The 21,313-nt window shown below is 35.9% G+C and overlaps 1 protein-coding gene across 9 annotated transcripts in view; it reads left to right on the forward strand.

Moving 5' to 3' along the window:
• TBC1D5 (TBC1 domain family member 5) overlaps positions 1-21,313 on the forward strand; it is a 317,984-nt gene that overhangs the window by 240,179 nt on the left and 56,492 nt on the right. For all 9 annotated transcript variants that reach the window (XM_048302259.1, XM_048302268.1, XM_048302273.1 and 6 more), the window contains 2 exons: positions 3,010-3,116; positions 17,910-17,995. In XM_048302259.1, the coding sequence (XP_048158216.1) occupies positions 3,010-3,116; positions 17,910-17,995 (193 nt within the window). The remainder of the gene's footprint in view (positions 1-3,009; positions 3,117-17,909; positions 17,996-21,313) is intronic.

Raw genomic sequence — 21,313 nt, forward strand, 5'->3', positions numbered from 1 at the left:
AGAAATAAAGGAGCCATAGCTTCTTCTTAGGGGAACCAATTAGTTATTTTTGTTATAGTGCAAGATGTTCATTTGTCTATGTTTAACTCAATTTAGGGCCTGCTAAGGAGAACGTGGCCACATGTAAAGCAGCAGGGGGGAGTAGTCCCACCTTTCCAGGGTTACAAAGTAATCTGGATACAGGATCAGTGACATTAAATACTAAGCTTTTAAGAAATTACATGCATCAGAAAATTTGGACTTTGTTGAGGACAGTGCAGTGGATGTTCAGGTTTTCCACCACATTACTGCTGCTTGTATCCAGGGGTGGTTTTTGGGCCAACAGAGAAAGGTCAGTCTCTTCTAAAGCAGAAGGGAGAAGGCAGTTTTGATGTTCCTTTGGGCCCTGAATTACAATATTAATAAAAGGACAGTAAGATTGTCTTCTCTATGGAGAGGAGTTTCTCTCCTCCTTTCCTGAGAAATGCCAGTAGCATTCTTCTTTGGGGAAGTGAGAACTTGTGGTTCGCAATAGAAGTTGGATCCAGATGTGACTCTCACTAAGTCAATGAGAGAAGGAAAATCACAGCTGAAGACCCACCAAGCTTTTTACAAGGCAGCTGGACACACCAGCTACTGCTGAGACTGGATAAATTTGTATTTCACAGAATCTCCTTCTAGAAACTTCATCCAACAGATGATTTTTAGAAATCCTTTTAACACCAATAAGTATCTTCAGCTTTGTTTTACTGCTATTTCTCTATAATTTTTAAGAAAATTGCCACTCTGTTGCATAATATTATACATTTTGTCCTGAAGACACAAGAATCATAGAATGGTTTGATTTGGAAGAGGCCTTCAAGGATCATCTAGACCAATCCCCTGACATGGGCAGACACATATTCCACTAGACCAGGTTGCTCAAAGCCCTATCCAACCTGACCTGGCACACTTCCAGGGGCATCCACAAAATCTGTGGGCAACCTGTTCCAGTGCCTCACCACCCTCACAGTAAAGAATTTCTTCCTTATGTCCAATCTAAATCTACCCTCTTTCAGTTTAAATATATAGGGGAAACTCTGAAGATTAAAAAAAAACCCTATATAAAAGTTAGCAGGTCTTTCATTTATAGTGCTGGAATTTTTTTAACTTTCTGGATGATAAGGAGTTTTTTTGTCAGGGGTCAAGTCTGCACAATTAAAATAAATTAGTTTTTTTAATACTTAGTTTTCTCTTTATCTGTGAGACAGCAAAGAACTCTTCCAGGAAAAATAAAGGATATTTTTAAGGCATTTTACATTGCAGAATAGAACACATACTTATTTGTTCAAAAGAGAAACACATCGGTGTTACTGTCTATCATTTATAAAACTATTTAGCATTTAATATCAATATTCACTGTTTTTATTTGCTTTGGTAAAAAGGCATCATGATCACAACTGCAGTTCAGTATCTTAAATTTGATTTACGTATGAGAGTTTGATTGGGTATGTTCTGTGTGGTGCTCGTATTACACTCTGAAAGAACTCTGACGGAGGCCATTGTATTGTGTTCATTATGCCAGCATTGTGACTTCAAGAAGAAAAAGCAGGTACCTGAATATGAACAAGAAAAACAAAGGGTAGGAAAAAGAACAGGCAGAACAGATAAAGAATGAGTAGGATAAGTGAGTGCTTTACAAATGAAAGCAGATGTATGAAATTACAAGCTGTCGGATCAGCAACGGAAATGAAGATGATAAAGTGGTTCCTTACACAGATTATAATTATTCATTTTGCCCAGTCCTGCATCTTTTCCCCATAATCCTCTTGTTGAGGGAGGTAAGGTGCAGGAGGATATGAGGCTTATTAGCATGAAAGAAAAAAAGTAAACCATTTAAATTTCTCTGTCTGCAAAACCGCCCTTTATTTTGCCTTTTAGTGATTCAAAATAATTTTGTATTTGCAATATCCCTGATTAATTAAAGGTATTTCTTACTACAGCTAAAGTTCTCAGAAGAGTAAAGTTTGTTAGAAATTTATTTACAATTACTATTGTTGGAGGCTGTCTTTACTTTGCAGAGTGGAGGCATCATTAACAGGCATTGCTTTGACAGCTGTGGCAGATGGATTGCCTGGATTTAGATGGTGCAAAAGAAATGAAGTAGTTTACATAGACCTGCTTGAAAAGATGTCTTTAATAATTGCACTCATAATTAGATTGATTTGGGAAGGAAAAAAAAATCTGAAGATGACAACAACAAGCAAAAAGCCACAGAGTATGCTTACATAGATTTAGGTAAAATAAAGCAGATTAGAACAAAATTATAAACTTCAACAAAGCATGCTGAAAATTTTCTGAATAAGTGAAAAAATCTAAGCAAGTTAATGGTGTACTATGTTTTTTTAGTATTTATGAAATTAAAATCTAGTCTTTTCCCTTTTTCCTGAACATTTTGTGACATTTCTGATTTAGAAGAAAACAAGTTGTTGAATAATTTTATGTATGCATAGGTATCTGAGTGTGTGTGTGTATGTAAATTTGTATATAAGAACAACATAAAATATATTTCAGCAAAAAATCGTCAGACTTATGATAAAGTCATAAACGCAAATTATCATATTTAAATTTAGATGTCTGTGGAGGAGAGTGTGAAAAGTCCATGTCCATTTTGGGGTATAGGAGTAGTTCTTCAAGCTCTGCTGGCGGTATTGTCCTGAGCTCCACTGAGTGGGGCAGGATTCAGGTGCACAGCTACAGAGGTCTGAATTGAGGCATCTGAATCTGGAGCTAACGTAATGTCTGTGACATAAAGTCATAGTTTTAGAACCGTTCTTAATTAGACTGGACCAAGTGTAGTCATGAAGCTTGATTATGTGTATCTAAAATACCTTTTACTCTGCTTGAGTTCTGAGAGACCATGTGGGAAAAGACAGCAAAATCTGAACTGTAACAAATTCACTGGAAAAAGTACTGTTTTGGAATAGCAAAATAAGACAGTAATACTCTCTTTCTCTCTCTCTTTTTTTTTAATTTTCATTTTAATGCTAGTGATTTCAAGTAATTATCAGACCTGTTTGGGACTTCTGATGCATTATCCACCTATTGGAGATGTTCACTCCCTTATCCTAAGAGCACTTTTTCTCCGAGATCCAAAGGTGAGATGCTCGCTCTGTTAATTCAGGAATAAATCACTGTAATAAAATTTTCTAAATGCTATGAAGTTAATAACAACCTACATTCTGGAAACTAAATGGTAGTTTCAAGTGTCTTCTTATCTGACGAAAGAGCTGAAGGAAAGAGTTGGAAACAAAGTAGAAACAAGTTCTTTTACTCTTTAAAGGATACTTTAAAGGACAGTTCGCTAAAGTTATCCTGGAGCTCTGGTAACTGCAGTTCTGCTCCTTAGAATAACTTTGCTTGGTATTCTGCACAAACTTTTAGGATAAAGTATGCTTTTCAGGGAAGCAGTGATGTTACTATATAAAACCTAGTAAGCTGTATAGAAAGCATCATGCAATTTCATCTGAAAGACCTTTTTCATGGGATTTCTGGGATTAATCACTGTTAATCCTTAATGCACCACCCCTGCCCTATATATAATGGTTATGTGATGGTTTTAGATTAAAAACAAGAGTTTGATGTTACAGCCTGTAAAGATTCACATGAATAAAATGTATAAATTCATGAATTTTATGTCACATATTACTAGCACACAGTTTCTGATATACTCACCTATTAAAAAAAAAGAAAACCTCTTGCTGTTTTAGAATGTCATGTGTATATATGTGGGTATAATATACAGGAGATGCCCACTGTATAGTGGATTAAGTGCTTGAGATGAAGCTGTACACAGTAATCTTTGCTTACTCAGATCTCTGGCAGAGAGCAGAATTTGTGAACTGTCTTTGTACATGTCCCATTAGTAGGTTGCCAATGTAAAGTCTGATTTCCCTCATCTTCTTGGTGCACAACATCTTTGAAAGCAAAAAAATTCATCACTTCTGCACTCTGACTACCTTCTGCTAAATTTCATTCTGTAGCAGTGTTTACACTTTTATGGATTAAGAAAAAAATTGTCTCTTTGTTTTTCTGTATCAGTTTTTTGCAGAAATCTGCATCCTTATAACTGCTTTCTTCATTCCTCTCAGGCATGAAGATTACTTTCATGATGAGAAGTAAAGTGTATCATCAGTAAAGCGCATAAGAAAGTTTCTAACGTTAGATCTCAGGAATCTTTCTTAAGATTTTGGCAGCAGTCTGTGAAATCATTTATGTACTTTCTTAGCAAAAGAAGATAGAAATATTTTTTAGAAGAAAGATACAAAGGGAGGAAAATTTTGCTCAGTTATCCATCTGAATTCAATATGTAATCTGTCATTTATTGAAGAGATATGTTGAACAATAAAGTGATTACTAATTATTCAGCTGTCCTCTTGAAACATGCTAGGCAGCATACAAGATATCCCATCAGCTGAAGGGGGGCAAAATTAACCACCAACTTCCCACAAAGAGGCTTAATCACTATTCCACTCCTTATGCTCTTGTCCCCAACAGAATTAAGTTGTCAGGAGCATAAGGCCTTGGTGTCCTATTAATTAACATTCTCAGGTGGGCCTTGAATACCTTTCAGAAAAATACTGGTTGTAATTCTACCATGTCTTTCATTTAGTTCTCCCTTTGCTCTGGTGAATTAGTACTTGAAACTCTGATGCAAAGAGTGGTAGTTGCTTTGTCAATTTAAATATGATAAAATGCAATTGTTTCTCATTTCTGAGCTGTACTTTTCTGCTTGGGAAATACTCTGAAGGTTGAGAAGCTCTGATTTCCAGAGAATGAAGAGCCTAAGGGACTTGCAGCCACCTCTCATTTTACGCTGGGTCTTTGTGTTGAGGCTTCGTAAACAGATCAAGACTTCTTGCAGTAAGGAATACCTGTTCTAAAGGATCCTTCTAAAACTAACAAATAGCTCCAGGTCTGAGAAAGAAATGTATTTTCAAGGCTATGACTTGAGTCCTGTTTGAACCTGTTTCGTACCTTTTCCTAGGTATGACTTCTAAGTTTCACTTATGTGTCTGTAAGCATATGTTTGTTCAGTCCCTTTTTTCCATATATCTGAAATAGAAGTCTTGGTGTTTTGTAAGACCTATGCTCAAACATTTCCAAGTCTGTCAACATTTTTCATTAAATAGAATGAAAGGGAAGACTCAACAAGGCATCATGGGTGCTGTAGGAGTCTAAAGTCAGTGCACAGATTATATACCAGAATAAGTGGGAAAATTATGTTGTTGTTGTTTTTTTCTTTTTGCTAGATGCATAGAAATAATTCAGTTTGCCCTTATTCCCTGTGCAGATAAAAGGAGATGGGAAGAAATGACAAAGAGAGTTTAGTCTGTGGTGTAACTTGTAAGTGGTGATTAACAAATTCAGTGCTTAATTATTTTTCTTCCTTCTTTGATGTTTTCCTGTGCATTTCTCCATCACAAGCTTCTGGTTTCTAATAGGAAATTACATCTGGTGCAGTGCAATTTTGTCTCTCCTTATCCAGAGCTGAGTTGCTCTGCATGGCATTTCTTCCAAGATTTCACTTGGGTTTTACTATGTGAAATCAGGGAACTCTTCTCTGGGAGACTATGGCATGCTCCAGTGGCTTATTTCATTATTTGTTGAACATACTAAGAAAGTTTAGTGTTGTTCCAAATATCTGAGAGACGCTTGCTCTCTGCTCCTTGGAGCTTTAAATCTCAGCTGGACAAGAAATGCAGTTTAGAAGTCACGTCCAGGAACAAACAGGTATCTACCTCTTGCAGGTTTTCTAATACGTATTGTCTTTCATATTATTTTTGCAGCTAGGAAAATACCAAGTCATCTTACAGAGGGGAGGTTGTGGGGTATTTGGACTAAGAAAGGTTGGGGGTAGGTGCATAAAACTGAAAGGTTCTTAAGGAACAATCTTGTCATAAATGGTGGAGTTGTTAAGATGGACCTGATACAGCTTTTCCATCTGTAACTTCCAGTTCTGGAGATAACCTGGGTTTGTACATCTAAAAACATCTATTATTTTTTCTGTTTCCTTGTCTTGTAGTCTATCAGGAGAGCTAAACTTTGGCTTGATGAACCTGTCACATTTTGTTTGCTTCTTTTCACTGCAGTCATCACCTAAATGGGAACTACCTAAATGTCAGAAGAAAGCTGTACTTAAAAGATGGGTGGCATATTTTTCTTAAAGATGGACAAATACAATTTCCTGACCTTTTGTGGAATCAAACCTTACCAGAAGCCTTAGCATTATCCAGTATTAACACTAATATGAAAAGTAATTAGTACTTGCCATTAACCTAATGCTTGCAGCAGCTCTCCTGTTCACTTTGAGAACCCCAGTTGTCAGCTGAGAGAACATTTTAGATACCACATCTCTGATATTTTTCAGTGCCACAGAAGAGAAATACACATCTCTGTAATAGCTGAAAACAAGTTAATGCACCTGTGTCTGAGAGGGGGCCTGAGAGATACTAATTTTACAGGCAGGAGTATGGATCAATGCAGAATAATTGAATTTCAGCCTTTTCTGCATTTGGCTAGCTCCACTTCTTAGGAAAATGTGGAATGAAAAGCTCAAATCAGTGTTGTTGTCTTTGCATAGGGTGATAAAGTTAACCTGCTTAGCAGAGTATTTGTTTCACATTTCCAATCTTTGAACAGATAATTGCCTCAATTATTTATATTAAAGTAACTTCTATGCACTTACAGTCCTTCTGAATGTAACAGTAGAGCTTCTTATGGAAGAATGGGCTATTAAAATTGTGTATATGTAAAAGGAAAAAATAAGGGAAGGTTCTTTTATGTATATCCAAAAACATTTACTGAAGGTGTGTGTCTGCATATTTAATACACCATGAGTGGCTCATTTTCTTCAGTTTTTTTCCTTATCAAAACCATTGAGCACTGTTAATTTTCAAAGCAAAGGCAGCAAAATTAAGAAGTAGAGATATGGAGATAGGGCATTGAAAAAATATAAAGTGATTAAAAAACATAGTTCTAACTAGAGTTGTTCAAATAAAAAAAAAAAATTAAAAAACCCAATTAGAAACAAAAGTCATAGAAAATGTGAACATATTGTGTTCCTTAAATAACCAGATGTTCTTTCCTTCCTGAAGGCAGCCAGGGCTAGGAATAAAAGGTTTAAAACTATTGTTTTAAGTTAACTGTGAATTTTGAAAATCTGTTTTCACCCTTTAGCAAATAAAATTCTAATACAGCAACATAAGCAAAGTAATTTTCATCTTTGGGTGTTCCTATTTGTATGTTGTTCTATGTTGAAGTGTTAACCTTATCACAATGACTTATTAGAAAGCTAAAGCACTACATAGAATATTACAGTTTTGCATTGCATACTAAGAACCTGACAACTATCCTTTGTCTGAAAGCTTACTGTATTTATTCTTCATTTTTCTGTAAAATAAGTTTGCTTTCAGATATTTTAACATGGTGAGTTGCCCCATTCATTGAGCAAGCTAGTTAGGAGCTTAATTCAGTGGAGACGTCTTTTATCATAAGCTATCAGCTAAAAAAAAAAGAAAAAAAGAATGTGCTTGGTTGATGGAAATTAATTTGTTACTTATGCTAATAATATTCTAGTTACTGCTGCTTATATTTACTCAACATTGTATTTTAGCTATCTGCTGACATTGAAAGTGGCTATATAAATATTAAATTCTAACTAAATCCATGGAGAAGCATACATGACATTTCAAAGAAGTTGTATTAGTTCGTCATGACTGAAATTACAGGTACTGCCAGAAAACTTAAGCAATAAAATATGGTCATGATCACTCATATAACAAATAGTTGGAAAAATCTGCATTCTAGCTTTTAACACTATTCACTATCTGAGCAATGAGTGACAAGGGGAAAACACATTGCTGAAATTTTGAACCAAACTCTTTGTACATTTATTTTCAGCTGAATTTTCTTCTTAAGTAGCTGCCACCGTCTCAGAGTTTTCTCCAAGCTGGTTTCATGTGCCTGAAAGGCTGTTGAGTTTCACTTTCTTCTTCTTCAGATAAATTCTTTTCTATACACTCATTAACTGAGGTGCTGCTGCAGAGCTGCAACTGTCCTTTGAACACTGCCGTTATGTCAGTATTGTTGTTTTGCCGTTTGTGGCAGGAGAAAAGCAGGTTTGGGGTTGTTTTGTTTGTTTGTTAGCATTGTGTGTGCAATCTGGCTTTAATTACCTCTCTTTAATGACCAGATTGCAGCCAATCAGAAGTTGGGATCTGGCGCTGCTCCGGCATTAGCAGCTCATTAATTTGTACCTCCATGCAGAGGTACTGCTGGGGTGCGGGTCCACTTCGTTACAGGGGTACCAGCAAGGGGGAGGGGGACTCTGAACAAACACTTTTAGTCTTGATCATGAAGAATCTGACTGATATTTCAGGAGCAATAATACACTGGGGGGGTTAGGTGCATGAAAAGTAAGTTATCAGGAAGCTGGGATAATGGATATCCTAGTGCAGTATGAGCTGCCTGTACTTTAAGTAAGGAGAATTGCCTGACTGAGTAAGGTCACCTGTACTTTAAAGGAGAGTTACCTTTACATGAGATATGATTGATAAAGGAAATGAGGTTTTCCAGAAAAGCTGATTACACATCTCTTCATCTGGGAGAAAAGGACTTAGGAGAAACAAAAAAGAAATGCTTGTACTTTCAGTGATTCACAGAGAACTTCCATTTGCCTTATTCTGAAAGTTTAAGATCTTGCATGTTCAATGCAAGGTAGATAGATTTTTATGGACAAAAATGTGGCACCATTCTCAACTCGACCTCTGCTTTTACAACCACATTCAATTCCTTGTAGTGAACTCAAGCATTTTGATGTTCTAACATTCCCATTTGCAAATAAAGTAAAGTTAGATGTAATCTAAACACCTCATTTAAAATAAATCAACATTTTTGCTCTAACTGCATGCAAAGCTTTCTAATGTGGACCATGATACTAACTTATTCTTTGTTTATGTTCATGTTCTTAAAATTAGAAACTTACGTTTTCCAATGAAATAGTCTATGCTTTGTTTTAAGAATTATTGATTTAAAAATTCAGTTATTGTGTTTCATTAATAGAATAAGGTATGACAGGCGGCTAAGAGTTTAATGATAAATTACTTGGAATAACCATGTTGCCATAGTACCACATAAAAATAGTAAGTGTACCATGAATTAAAAATCTGCTTCATTTTTGTACATTTGTTTCAACACCTTCTTTCCCAGTGCACCTATACATTTTAAAATGCAAAAAGGCTACATGGTCAATACTTGTGATACAACAGCTTTCTTATCTCTCTCAAAGTTCATTGCAATCTCTTCACTGGTAGATTAACCACATAATCAACCCACCATAAAATAGTCATCTTCAATATATCCTGGATGTCACAAGCAATATTTTCAGGAGAAAAACTTGGAAAGTGGTTGATTAGTCATCTATTCAAGACTTTACAAATGAGAAACCTTTCAAAGTCCTTCTCATTCTGCAGCACCATATGCAACACAGTAGTCATCACTCAAGGGAGAAAGCTGATCTCTTGGATTGCCAGTGGCAATGCAGTTCCCAAGTGTTGCTCTCTCCTTAGTGTTGCACATACAGGCCAGCAATGTGGGTAACACCTCACAAATACTGTATCCAAACAAGTTAAACAACCATTACATTTAAATTAATAGGAATATGGTAAGAAATAATATGGAATAAAGTAAAGCTTCCAGAACAGTGACACCTTGCATAGTTAAAGCCATGCCACAGGTAAGATGGTGCAGAAGCAAAGGATGTGTCCCAGTTCTGCGTGGGGCTGAGCAAAATGGGGCTGCAGTCCCCTGCTGGCAGCGAGAGCAGAGCCCAGCCAAGTAACCTCGTTGTTCTCATTGCCCATCTTGTGTGGCCCAGCAGGAAGGAGAGCCATTGGCCACCTTAAGGGCAGGAAGGAGTGGGGGTGTGCCTGCTGATTTCTGGGAGGATGGGGAGGTGCAGAGTCTTTCAGAGGAAATGGCTAAAGGTGAGTTAGGAACTAGTGTTTCTACTTCTGGCTAACATTTGCAAGTCTCCAAGACAATGGGCAAGAAAGTTCTCTTTGGAAGACGGAATTTTTAAACTGTTCCTTCTATTTGAGCAAGTTGACATCCTCAGTAGCAAAGTAAAAACAATTCTGATTGTACTTGCTGCTAAAGCAAGAAGATGAAGCATTTTAAGCTCTTAATTACTTTAGCTACCAATAAAACTTATTGCTTGTGAATTTCTTGGGGCTGTTTCTTTCAATTGATAGGTTTACTTCTGTTTAAAAAGTCATCTAAAGCTACTGACCCTCTCCTAAAAAAAGTAATAATGTTATTTATAAAATTACACTAGTAAAATGTATTTAACAGTGTTAGAGTGAGGTGATTATGGTTCTTATGTGCAACTTGACAATTCAGTTAATCATTTCTAGTTTGCAAGGTAGTTTATCAAAAGGAAGCACTTAAAACACTTAAAGCACTTTGATTCTACCTAATCAAAAGTTCTCCATATCATAATTTATTTACTAAAATCTGCAAAGCACAAACTGTGAGTTCTATAAAAATGGATTCAAAACTTTTCAATAGTATATGAAAGATTAGCTACTATATCATATCCAATCTATTATGATGGAATTTGAGTTCAGACTCTTCTGATATAAATGTATATATACTGCTTGTGTGCCTACATATTTTATAGTAAATACTAGTGTATCAGTTGTAATGAAGGCTATTGAGTAAATTTGTATTGGGAAGTGCTTCTCTGAAAGAGCAAAATACTGTCAAGATAGAACTGGAAATGGTATGTTTTATCCTTTGCTGTCCATTTTTATGGAAAATTAGGTTTGGAGACGTTGTTTCTTTGTCCTTTGTCTTTTTAAGGAGCAGTAGTGATCAAAATGGCTCTGCAGGATAATTACTCACTATTGGAATCCTAAATGAAAGGAGTTGCTTGTCCCGCAGCACCAGGACCTTAGCTTCTCTCTGTGATTCACAGGAAAAGACTTGGATGTCGTATTCCTTTTGGTGTGGTGTGTGCATGGGGCTTTGTGAAGGAGCTTTTTTCACTCCCCTGGGGACCTTTTTCAAGTGGTTTTCCGTAGCACACTACACACAGAACATGAATTATTCTCTTTCTTTGCCACGTAGCAGAAATAACCAAATAGCACCTTAAAATGTTCTTGTTTTTCCCTGATATGTGAGATTTGTGTGCAAGCATGTATCTGGAAAAGATATAATGCTGTAAGGGTGCTTACAAGGGTTGTGTAAGTATAAGCTTCGGATAACTGCATTACTCACAAAGCCATCAGTGAGTTATGCAGGTTGTCCAAAACGAGTGCCAATAAAACCATAATGTGGTAGCTTTTCTGTACATAAAGATGTCATATTTTAAATCTCATAATTTGGAGCATTCCAGGGTTTAAAGCGAGGCTTGCTGTGTGTTCCCTTCAAAAGCCTGGAGCTTTCCTCCACAATGTTGTAAAACTCCTGTTCCTAACTGCACGAGGCTGCAAGATGCCAGAGCATAAATCTGTCACAGGGTAGAGCTGAACACTGTCAGATTTATACCTTACTATTTAGTTAATTTACTTCTTAAAACCAAGGGTTCAGCTGAAAAATAGGCAACTAAATTAAGAGGCAGATTTAAAAGGTACTTAAGCGATTCTGTTGATGCAAGATGGGGATTTTACACAGGTTATGAACTTGAACGTTGGCAGGTCGGAGTCTTTTTGTCTGGAATATCAATAAAAGCTGATTTGGTAGGATTTGATCTACCTGTTAAAATGCAGTATGCTGTAATGCTATAAATGAAAATAAAAAAAGGCTTCCCAAGCAGTTAGGACAAGAAGCCAAAATACACAACTAGAAATTTCTTTCAGTCAAGTCACTGAAGCATTTTTAAATCTCACTTGTCATTTTTTTTCAGTTCTTCATCTCTTGTCATAGAATGCCCATGCAAGAGAAAGCATGTGTGTATGAAGTTAAAAACAGACCATAACGCACAGTATTTAAAATATCTTCCCGGTGTCTGAAATTTCTAGTTGCCAGGGGAATGGAGGGTTGTCACGTAACAAAACTGGAGATAATTTATTATAAGCCTAATCAGAGTTCAGGGGTGTCTTCCATTCTTGACCCCATTAACTGAATTTTCTTTCCTTTTCAGTTTTTTCTGAGTAATTTTCTTGCTTAGGAAAAAAAAAAACAAACTCTTACTTTTCTTTAGAAACAATTAAATATGACAATTCTTCATGCTGTTATTGCATTGTAAATAACAAGGTCCATGACTGAGACCCTAAGCATCTTCTGAAAAATGTAAACAGGAAGCTTTATTCCCAGTTTAAGGATTATGGCATTCCTTTGCCAACACCAATATTAGTGCATGGATCTCCTGACTCCTGTGATTAAAGGAAGTTCTTTATTAGTTCTGTGCAGTGTACACTTCATGTGCTGCTTTCATACACAGAATTGATATACTATCAATCTATGTTTTAGATGGTATTTTGCTCTTGGCCTTGAACCACTTTTGAACTGGCAATAGTACCTTATGTCATCTAATGTCTTGCTGGGTTTTTTTCATTCTAGTAACTCAGTGTTTCATAGGCGTATAAAATATCTTTTGTGCTCCAGCAGGTTGCTTGTTCTACAGAAGGTATAATAAGGGAAAAGGAGAATTAGCAGGTGAAAAGAAAGGGTTTTTGTTTGAGGAATGGTGTTTGCTTTGGGTGCTTTGGAGTTTGGGGTGGGTTGGTTGTTTAGTATACAAAATACTGTGATATGTTTCTGTAATGTTAAGCCTTTGATTATACTGTGTAAGTCAGTTCATGTGGGGTGGAGACAGCTGCTTAAATATCTGACAAAAGAATAAAAAGAGGAAAGATGAAGTTCTCTCTGCAAGTTATTAGGGAATAATTAGTAAATACTTCATATTAATTATTAGTGCCCAGTAGAAAAGCTGCTTCTGAACTGAACAAACTTATGCACATCTCAGCTGCTATATATCAGCTCTGTTCCCAGTCCAAATTTTTTCTATGTTCATGTCATCTTTATTGAAGAAAGAAGCAAAGATGATCTAGCAGGAAAAGGTAAACCTTTCCTGATTTCTCAGTCCTATTTGAATTTAGAGTCACGTGACTGTCCAACTTTCATTAGAAACAAATGAAAGGGAAAAAATAGAATTTTAATACAAAAATGTCTTAGGCAGTACAAGAATTATGAAGAAATCAAATTATTACCATGTCAACTGAAGAGGAGAAAAAGGAGAAAATTGGCTTCCTAAAAATAATTGTTCAAATAAGTTGGACAATGTTGCATCATGATCCTTCTTTTCTTTTTACATATGTTTGCTTCAGTCTGGTTTTTGGTTTAGGCTTAAAATATTAGTAGTTTAGGGGGGAAAAAGATAAATGTTTGGCAGCATTTGGTTAATATATTGGAAAAAATTAGTTTTAAAAAATTCCATTGGGCACTAGTGAGACGATTATTTTGGAAAGCCTACTGTGCCTGGATTTAGAATTCACTGCTGCTGTTTTGTTTGGTTTTTCTCTGTTGCATTGAGGTTATCTAGTTTCAGATACAATCTATTAAGTGGAGTATTTTTTTAGTAGCTGAGGTTTTCCCACCTGCCTACCCCAAAACACCTGCAACATATGTTTGTGTAACCCTGCAATGCTTTGTGGTTTGGGACGTGAGAAATTCCCCCAGAGCTTTTTGCTTATAAACAGCTGAGCGATTCATTTCTCTAATGACAAGTGCTTTTCCCTTGGCATTGAGGCAATAGCATGTTTGCTAAAATAAGTCTCATTTTCTGTTAGATATATTGAAAATCTTTTTTCATTCTTGTCTTTTATTCTGAACCTTCAGATTTTGTGCAAAATTGTATTTGATTTTTCCCCTTGTTAATAAAACTAAAAAGGGAGAAAATAATATACCTCAACAAAGAAGAGTGTTCTGGAGATTCCTCCACTTGCACCTGCATGTAAACTTTCAAACATGCTGTGTATTTAGAAGGTGAATCAGGTTCATTGTAGAACAGCCTGTGACTCTGTCACGCACAAACGTGCTTTGCTATATCCTGTCTATTCCGGGGGTAATGTGATGCAATGTGTCTCCAGAGGCTAGGGAGGAAAAGGGGTTTATCTGGGAATTTGAGCATAATGGAGCATGATCCTTAGCTGATGGGAGTTGCTTTTCAGCAGTTTGTGCAGGTAGGGAATCTGCTGCATTCAGTGTGATTCTGACCACAGCATCAATCCCCCACCTCGCAAAAGTGCAGCTGTGGGTATAACTTACCTTGGCCCCATATCCCTGGAAGAGGATAAAGGCAAATAGAAAGTTCCCAAGAACCTCCTGGCAGCCATGGGAATTGGAGTGAGTCAGTCTGGTGGTGGCTGAGAATAGACAGGAGGACAGGGAGAGGACTTCATCAGGCAAATGAGCCAGGGATGGGGCGGGCAGGCGGGGGGATCTTTTAGGCAAGGAAAGGCTCAGAGGCAGGAATGCCTCAGAGATATGTGGAACATTTTCAGGCTTTTTTTCCCTTTGGACTGTGGCTAATACATTTTGAAGAGACAAAGTCCAATATCACATCAATTTCTGTGTGTTTCTATATCTGAATTTCATACACTGTCCTTTTAAAAGCATAAACTGGGCATTTTCTACCCGTTGAAACTATGTTCGCTCTAGATAGACATTAAGATTAGAAGAATTATAAATCCAGCAGACCTCTCCCACAAAATGGGTGTGGGAAAGGGGGGTCTAGTGTTGACATAGACAGCTTTTCTCTCTGATTTCTGCTCTGTTTCTTTACAAGGGGAAAATCATATACGTGTTAATCTCTATAATGCCCTCACACAATTTCTTGGAGGGATTCAGCAAACTGTAAATTTGAAGGATTGATTTCACTGTCATTTTAACATTATACTTTTATGAGAAAAAAATTTACCTAAGTTCGTAGCAAAATAATGTACATAAATTGAAAAAGAAAAGGAATAACTTTATTTATTTAAGTAAAATAAAGTAAGTATGAAAAATACAAGTTGGATCATTCTAAATGGCACTGTGTAGGAAAAACCTGGTTGCTGTGAATATTTTAAGCAACAGAGGTATGTTTTTTGTAAATAAATTGCTTAGCCTTTAGTTCTAATACATGGATTGTAATTTAGGGGACAGCTCAAATTGAATGCTTAGAGAGGGGAATTAGTTTAAAATTCTTAAGGAAGAAACATTGTAATTATGTAGGTTTTCTGTTCTGCTTTTTACATTTAACTTACTGAAATGGTTGAAAAGAATACAAAATTTAAAGGACAACCACAGTAACATAAAGATCATAATCTTCAAAATAATGTATTTTTACTGTCTGAATTTCAGTTCTCAGAAGTATTTACATTTTCTGCTACTTCACAGATACTTGTCTGCTAACATATATGCGAGGTTAGGTTTTTTTAAATATTGAAATTTTTTGAGAGGATCTCTCAGTGATGCTACAAAAGAAGTTGCAGTAGTAACCCTTGGCATTTATTATATTGCATTTCTAATGTTTTTTCAGAGAGCTCTTTTTTCACTGCATGTAATAGTACTTTAGACTGCTTCTTCCTTTGATACCTTTAAACCTCATAGGAATTTAAATAGGCCCCTGTGAAAGTAATGCTTGAGCCTCATTCATATGTTCGAGTTAGATGTTATTCCTATTAATGGCTTTAAGTGCTTAGATAGCAGATCAGCCTTTCGTGTCTTCAATTGCTTGTCATTTCTGCATAAATATGTTTCAAGATACTGTTCCACATGATCTTTTCCTCTTGTTTTGGTTTTGAGTTTTTATTTAATTCAGAAGCAATGTGTAATAATCTTTTTTATTTATTGGGTGTTGGAAAAGAAACTTCAATGTTTTTGCTAACTTTCAATATATACTGAGTTATTGGAAGCAAATTGCAAAGCTGGCTAGCAAATACATGGTAACGTGTATTTTGCGAAAAGTTGTCTTTTGGGTTAGAAGTGCCCATTATTTTAGCCATCTCTTATCCTTCAACCTTACCCTTCAAGACGTGTAAAGAAAGAAGTTCTTAATTCATAGGAGAAAAGTTACACTGTTTGATTACTCGTGTAGAAGTCGCAGCACCATCAGTTATCCTCATCACGTCAGTTTGGATTTGATTATCATAGAAATGTATTGAATTACCAAACTAGAGCAATAGTAACTAAAGCTGATTCATTGTTATTGCTGTCAGTTGATGAGGACTGACTTTCAAGCTCTATGAATAGGTAGAGTTATTGAAACATTGTTTTTATAACAGGAGATGAAAAATGTAGAACGACCATTACAGTATGGGTGGTAGGATAGATGAGAATTTTTTTAATGCTTGTCTAATAGCTTTTAGTCGCTTCATTTTTTAATGAACATTACAAACAGCATATACATTTAAAATGTTTATTGTGTTTCCAAAGAAAGAAAATGAGACATTTCATACAAGATTAAGTCTAACTGCAGGAAACAATCTGGAAATTCCCACCCTTAAATATGCTTCCAGAAATCATCCTGGCCTTTGGTATCTACCAATTCTATAAATTTTCTTTTCTCCTTTTGTGCTCATGCAGTGTTTTGGTCTTTAAAATTCAAGTCCTGTATCCTCCTCCAAAAACAAGGTTTTCAAGAAAGGAGGGCTATCTGCATGCGGAAAATGAGATGGTACGACTGTGGATACTCCAGTCTGTAATGAAATCTAGAGAGTAAATACACAACATGTGAAACTGAAACAGCTGAAGACTGACTGTGTCAAAAATATAATGTACTCTCACCTGTGAACAACTGTTTTGCAAAGGTCAATGTATAGTTCACTAAAACTGTACTGACTACTAGCAGGACTTAAGAAGGCAGATCAGAATATAAGGCAACAGCCAATAAATGATTAAACCTTAATACTTAGAAAGTATTTACATCTTTTATACAATATATCTGATCATTATGCAGAAATTTACAATTTTGTTTTCTCTTACACTAGAAATTATTTAAGCCATTTCTCATTTATATGTATTTTTTTAAAAAAAAAAAAGCTCCTGTGCACCACTCTGTTATTTTGTCTCCATCTGCATGAAAATTTTTTTACTTAAAAATATTTACTTGCCCCTCCAAATAGTGTCCGTCAGGATGCATGCATTCAATCAAGATACTTTATGCATATACTAGAGTCTATGCTTAATGTTCAATGTATTCTTAGATCCCAAAAGGATCATTTCAGAACTACTGAAGGCAGCATGATTCTGTGAAAGAGTTTCATTGTGTCAGAAGTGGAGAATAGCAAGTGGATTCTGGTTTCAATATTAATTATATACTCTTTATTATAGGACAACAGTTCTTTATTCATGGCCTCAGTTTTGAGTAGGGTGAAATTTGGAGAGCAAAAATAGGCTCCGTATGCCATCTAGTGGGAGTGCTCAGGTTGTCTCACTAAAATTAATTCTTCATTTAACAGAGACAGTGCTAGTGATGTATTAAGTTCAAAATGTTTGCTGTCGTTTCTCCAGACTATTACCATTTTCTTTAAAAGCATAGCACTTTAGCTTGGGGGTGGTAAAATTCTATGCCTGACCTGCAGGAAGAAATCGGATTGGTATCTGTTCTTGTCCAAGAATTATTGATTTAATTAGGAATATTACCACTACAGCAAACAGCCTCATCACTGCGTGGAAGAGTACTGATTTCTGTGAGCATGGAATGGACTTACAGGTAGAATTTGGTATTATGTTAAGTATTTTAAGTCTTCACTTTAACATAAACGACATTACTGCCTTGAGAAACCAAGATCCCAGGAAAATAAATTGTTCTGTAAGTTTCTAATCCTCATTATTGAACGTATTTCATGTCTCTGCTTAAAATCTCCCAGAAAATTACAATGAGGTATTTTTTTATTTTTTAGCGAAATCCAAGACCAGTGACTCACCAGTTCCAACAAAATTTAGATTATTACAAAGCACGCGGAGCAGACTTGATGAACAAAACCCGGTAAGCTATTTCTAAATATATGTTCACCAAACTAAGACCTTACATAAACAAAATGTTTCAGAAGTCACGTTTATTCTAAACATGAATTACATAAGCCGTATTAGAAGTACATGTGTTTATTTCATGGCATTTATTTCAAATCTGTCCCTTGACTATTATTGCATGAAAAAATTGAAGTTTTTACACATAGTGTTGCAGTCACTTGCAGCATCTTTTTAAGGAAGGCTAAGGGCACTTTTACACAATGATGTGTCCTAAAAGCAGTGGGTAAAACATTTCCAATGTGAGTTCTGTAGCTGAACTAATTCTGATAATGCACCTGGAGTATGTGTACCAGAAGCTGTCTAAGTTAAGTTGAATTAATGTAAATCCAGTTTGAAGTAATTTTTACAAAACTTTTCCTCCCTTCTTTTAGAAGTGGTTTGTATCAATAATGCCAATATTCCTCATCAAGGCTGTATTATCTGGGTGGCCACAAGGTGAGTGCTGATGCCTGGTGGCTCCTGGTGGCTGCAGGGCAAGCCAGCACAAGAGATAATGCTTCAATTGACACAGTTACAGGCAGTTTCTTGGGTTGCACATGGCCCCAGCCATACCCTCTGCCTGCTGATTCATTAGAACTTGCTGGCTTTTGGACCTTTGCATCTCTGTCACATTCTGTTGAAATCAGCTACATTAAAAGCCAACTAAAATTAAAATGGAGTAGTTTCAAAAGCTTTTAAAAATGGACAAAGAGGCAGAAATTAAAGCTAAGTACAGTGACTGCAGAAGCATCTCTTTCTTTATAAATCAGGCTTTAAAGTTGAGGACAGGTGTCAAAATTACTGCATTCTATTGCATTTTCTTAATGGTTTTACTTACTCTTTTGAAAAATTATCTCAAATGTTGCCTAACTGGAGAAATAAGTTGTTTGAAGTTTCAAAAAGAAAGATTTCAAGGATTTTGAAAAAACAAGTAAATCATAAAGCCCAAACAAGAATGACACCTGCTGGAAACCTAAATTCCAAGAAAAAAAAATTCATTGGATCTCTGTAGGAATATAAATTAATTGCACACACATACACAGAATACTCACCAAAGGAGATGGAAAGTTGTTTAGAATAATTCAGATATAAGAAAAGCTGAGATAAATTCATCTCAAGACAAAAACACTTAGAGTAGGTCAAATGTGGTAAAACTGTTTAAGATTGCACTAGGGAGAGAACTGCAAGATGTAACATTAGGAAATGTTTCTGCAGTGAGCAGAGATGGATTAAATCAACTACCACATCGTTTTCACCTTTAATTCCACAGGCTCAGTGATATGTTTAAAATATCTTGACAAATCTCTAATATATATTGCTTATTTTATCACATGTAAAACTTTTTAATTGGCCATGTTCATATATTTGTCTCTCATCTCTTTGTAATGATTACTTACTGAAAAGAGAAATGCCTTTGAATAAGGCCTGCTTAAAACAAAACATTTCCATCTTAGCAGAAAACTGCAGAGATTGAATCATCTTCCTACTGCTAGTTTAAAAATACACCATTCACAGTCAAGGTCAATGATGCTTATTGTGATGAAACAAAATTGTTTGCTTCATAGATGGAATTCACGTCTCCTTGATACTCATATTTTTAAACTGATGCCTTACTTTTAAATGCATCTGCTGATAACTCAACAACATAATCAATCAGTATTTTTCTTGTAATTGTTGTACATGTCTGGTACATTTAGATGGCTAAAATGTAGATTGATCCATGTTTAATGGCTGTAATCATCCTTTGCATTAATACATCAGACATTTAAATGGTAAGAAATAGACACATTGTTCTTATTTTCCTGAACTTCAGCTCAGTTTTAATGTCACTCCTCCAGAGATGTAGCACCTCACTATTGTTCATTTTCTGAAGCTGTCATTCAGAGAAATTGCACAGATTTTACTTCATAATACATTTTTTTAAACCACCTCTTGAAAAGGTATTTAGATACCATCATTATTTATTTTTCATGAATTTATATGTGTTCTGAGCTGATCATTAGCAGAGTCAGTTCATAGCACAGCCAAATCACACCTCAGGTTTTTAGGAGCTGTGATAACTATCCTTTCTAATTGTCATGTAATTCTAAAACATCCTTGCATGTTACTGTTGGAAGCATTTCTAAAAATCATGTTTCGGACATGAAGGCTTAGAAATTGTTTATGTTTATTGTTCCTGTAAAATGAAGTTTTTCTCAAAAAGTCTCTTTCCAACCATCTGAAAAATGCAAATAAACTAACTTGTCCTGATGTACATATATGTCAAAGCAGCAAATCAGTGTAGAAGGACAACTGTCACTTTCTATTAAGCAAAATATAGCTAAAAAAAAATAAACAAGAAAGAAACAAGCTGCTGGACACAAATACACAAGCTTCTGTAAAAGCTTTGTTTCCTGCGTCTGTGGACCATCACAATTCCAATGATACATTTAGCTCAAAGTATCCAGTGGCTTTGTTACTCAGGTGGCCCGTCCGAGTAAATAATTTATTTTTGGTTAGTACAATTTTTTGTGCAAAGTCAAGGGGGTTTTTTTGTGATTGTCAAGGTTCTAGACTTAGAGACAACATAAATGGACTCAATGTGCAAGCCATTATCTTCCTTCTAAGGTAATGTTTCAGGTGAGTGAGTGATACATACCACACCAAACTACAACTTTAGTGATTGTTTTCAGTAGACTGAGGGAAAAAAATATGCTAAATATACTAAAGTTTGGACTCTGAATCTCAGCCAAGTTATTACTGGTATGACCTCATCTGTTAGCAGGTTCCTATAAAAAGAGAAAACCCAGCCTACTACAGGCAGATTATTAAAAAGAAGAAGCAATCCATTGAGTCTTGATTAACTTACCCAATTCCTTTTCTTGTCTGGCATAATCCACTAGAGCAGCAACTTCAGTTTGAAATGCTGACATTTGTTCTCCTGTATTTACCACAAAAATAACCAAAAATTAAAAAGGGCCCTAGGGAAAAGTGATTATCAAATCTCCCTGGCTGTTTCCTGTGAGCCTTCTCATATAAATCCACCAGCCATCACTCACTCAGAACTGGTTAAACTGGTAAGTCTAGGTTCCGGAGGGTGTGAGGGGACCAAACTGTTGGACTCCTGAGGGGGCCGCCCTTAGGGAGGACTCATGTCCTTTGATCTTCGGTGGGAGTATGCTGGCATCATTCCTGGCAAAAGCTGACAATACAAGTCTCAGAGGGCTTGGTCTAGAGGGGTTACCCTTTAGTGGCTCAAGTTGTTTGACAGCTTGGACTTAATATTTCTCAGGTGGAATCTCAACTTCAGTCTCAT

Source organism: Corvus hawaiiensis, chromosome 1 (genome assembly GCF_020740725.1).
Source record: "Corvus hawaiiensis isolate bCorHaw1 chromosome 1, bCorHaw1.pri.cur, whole genome shotgun sequence".
Taxonomy (NCBI): Eukaryota; Metazoa; Chordata; class Aves; order Passeriformes; family Corvidae; genus Corvus; species Corvus hawaiiensis.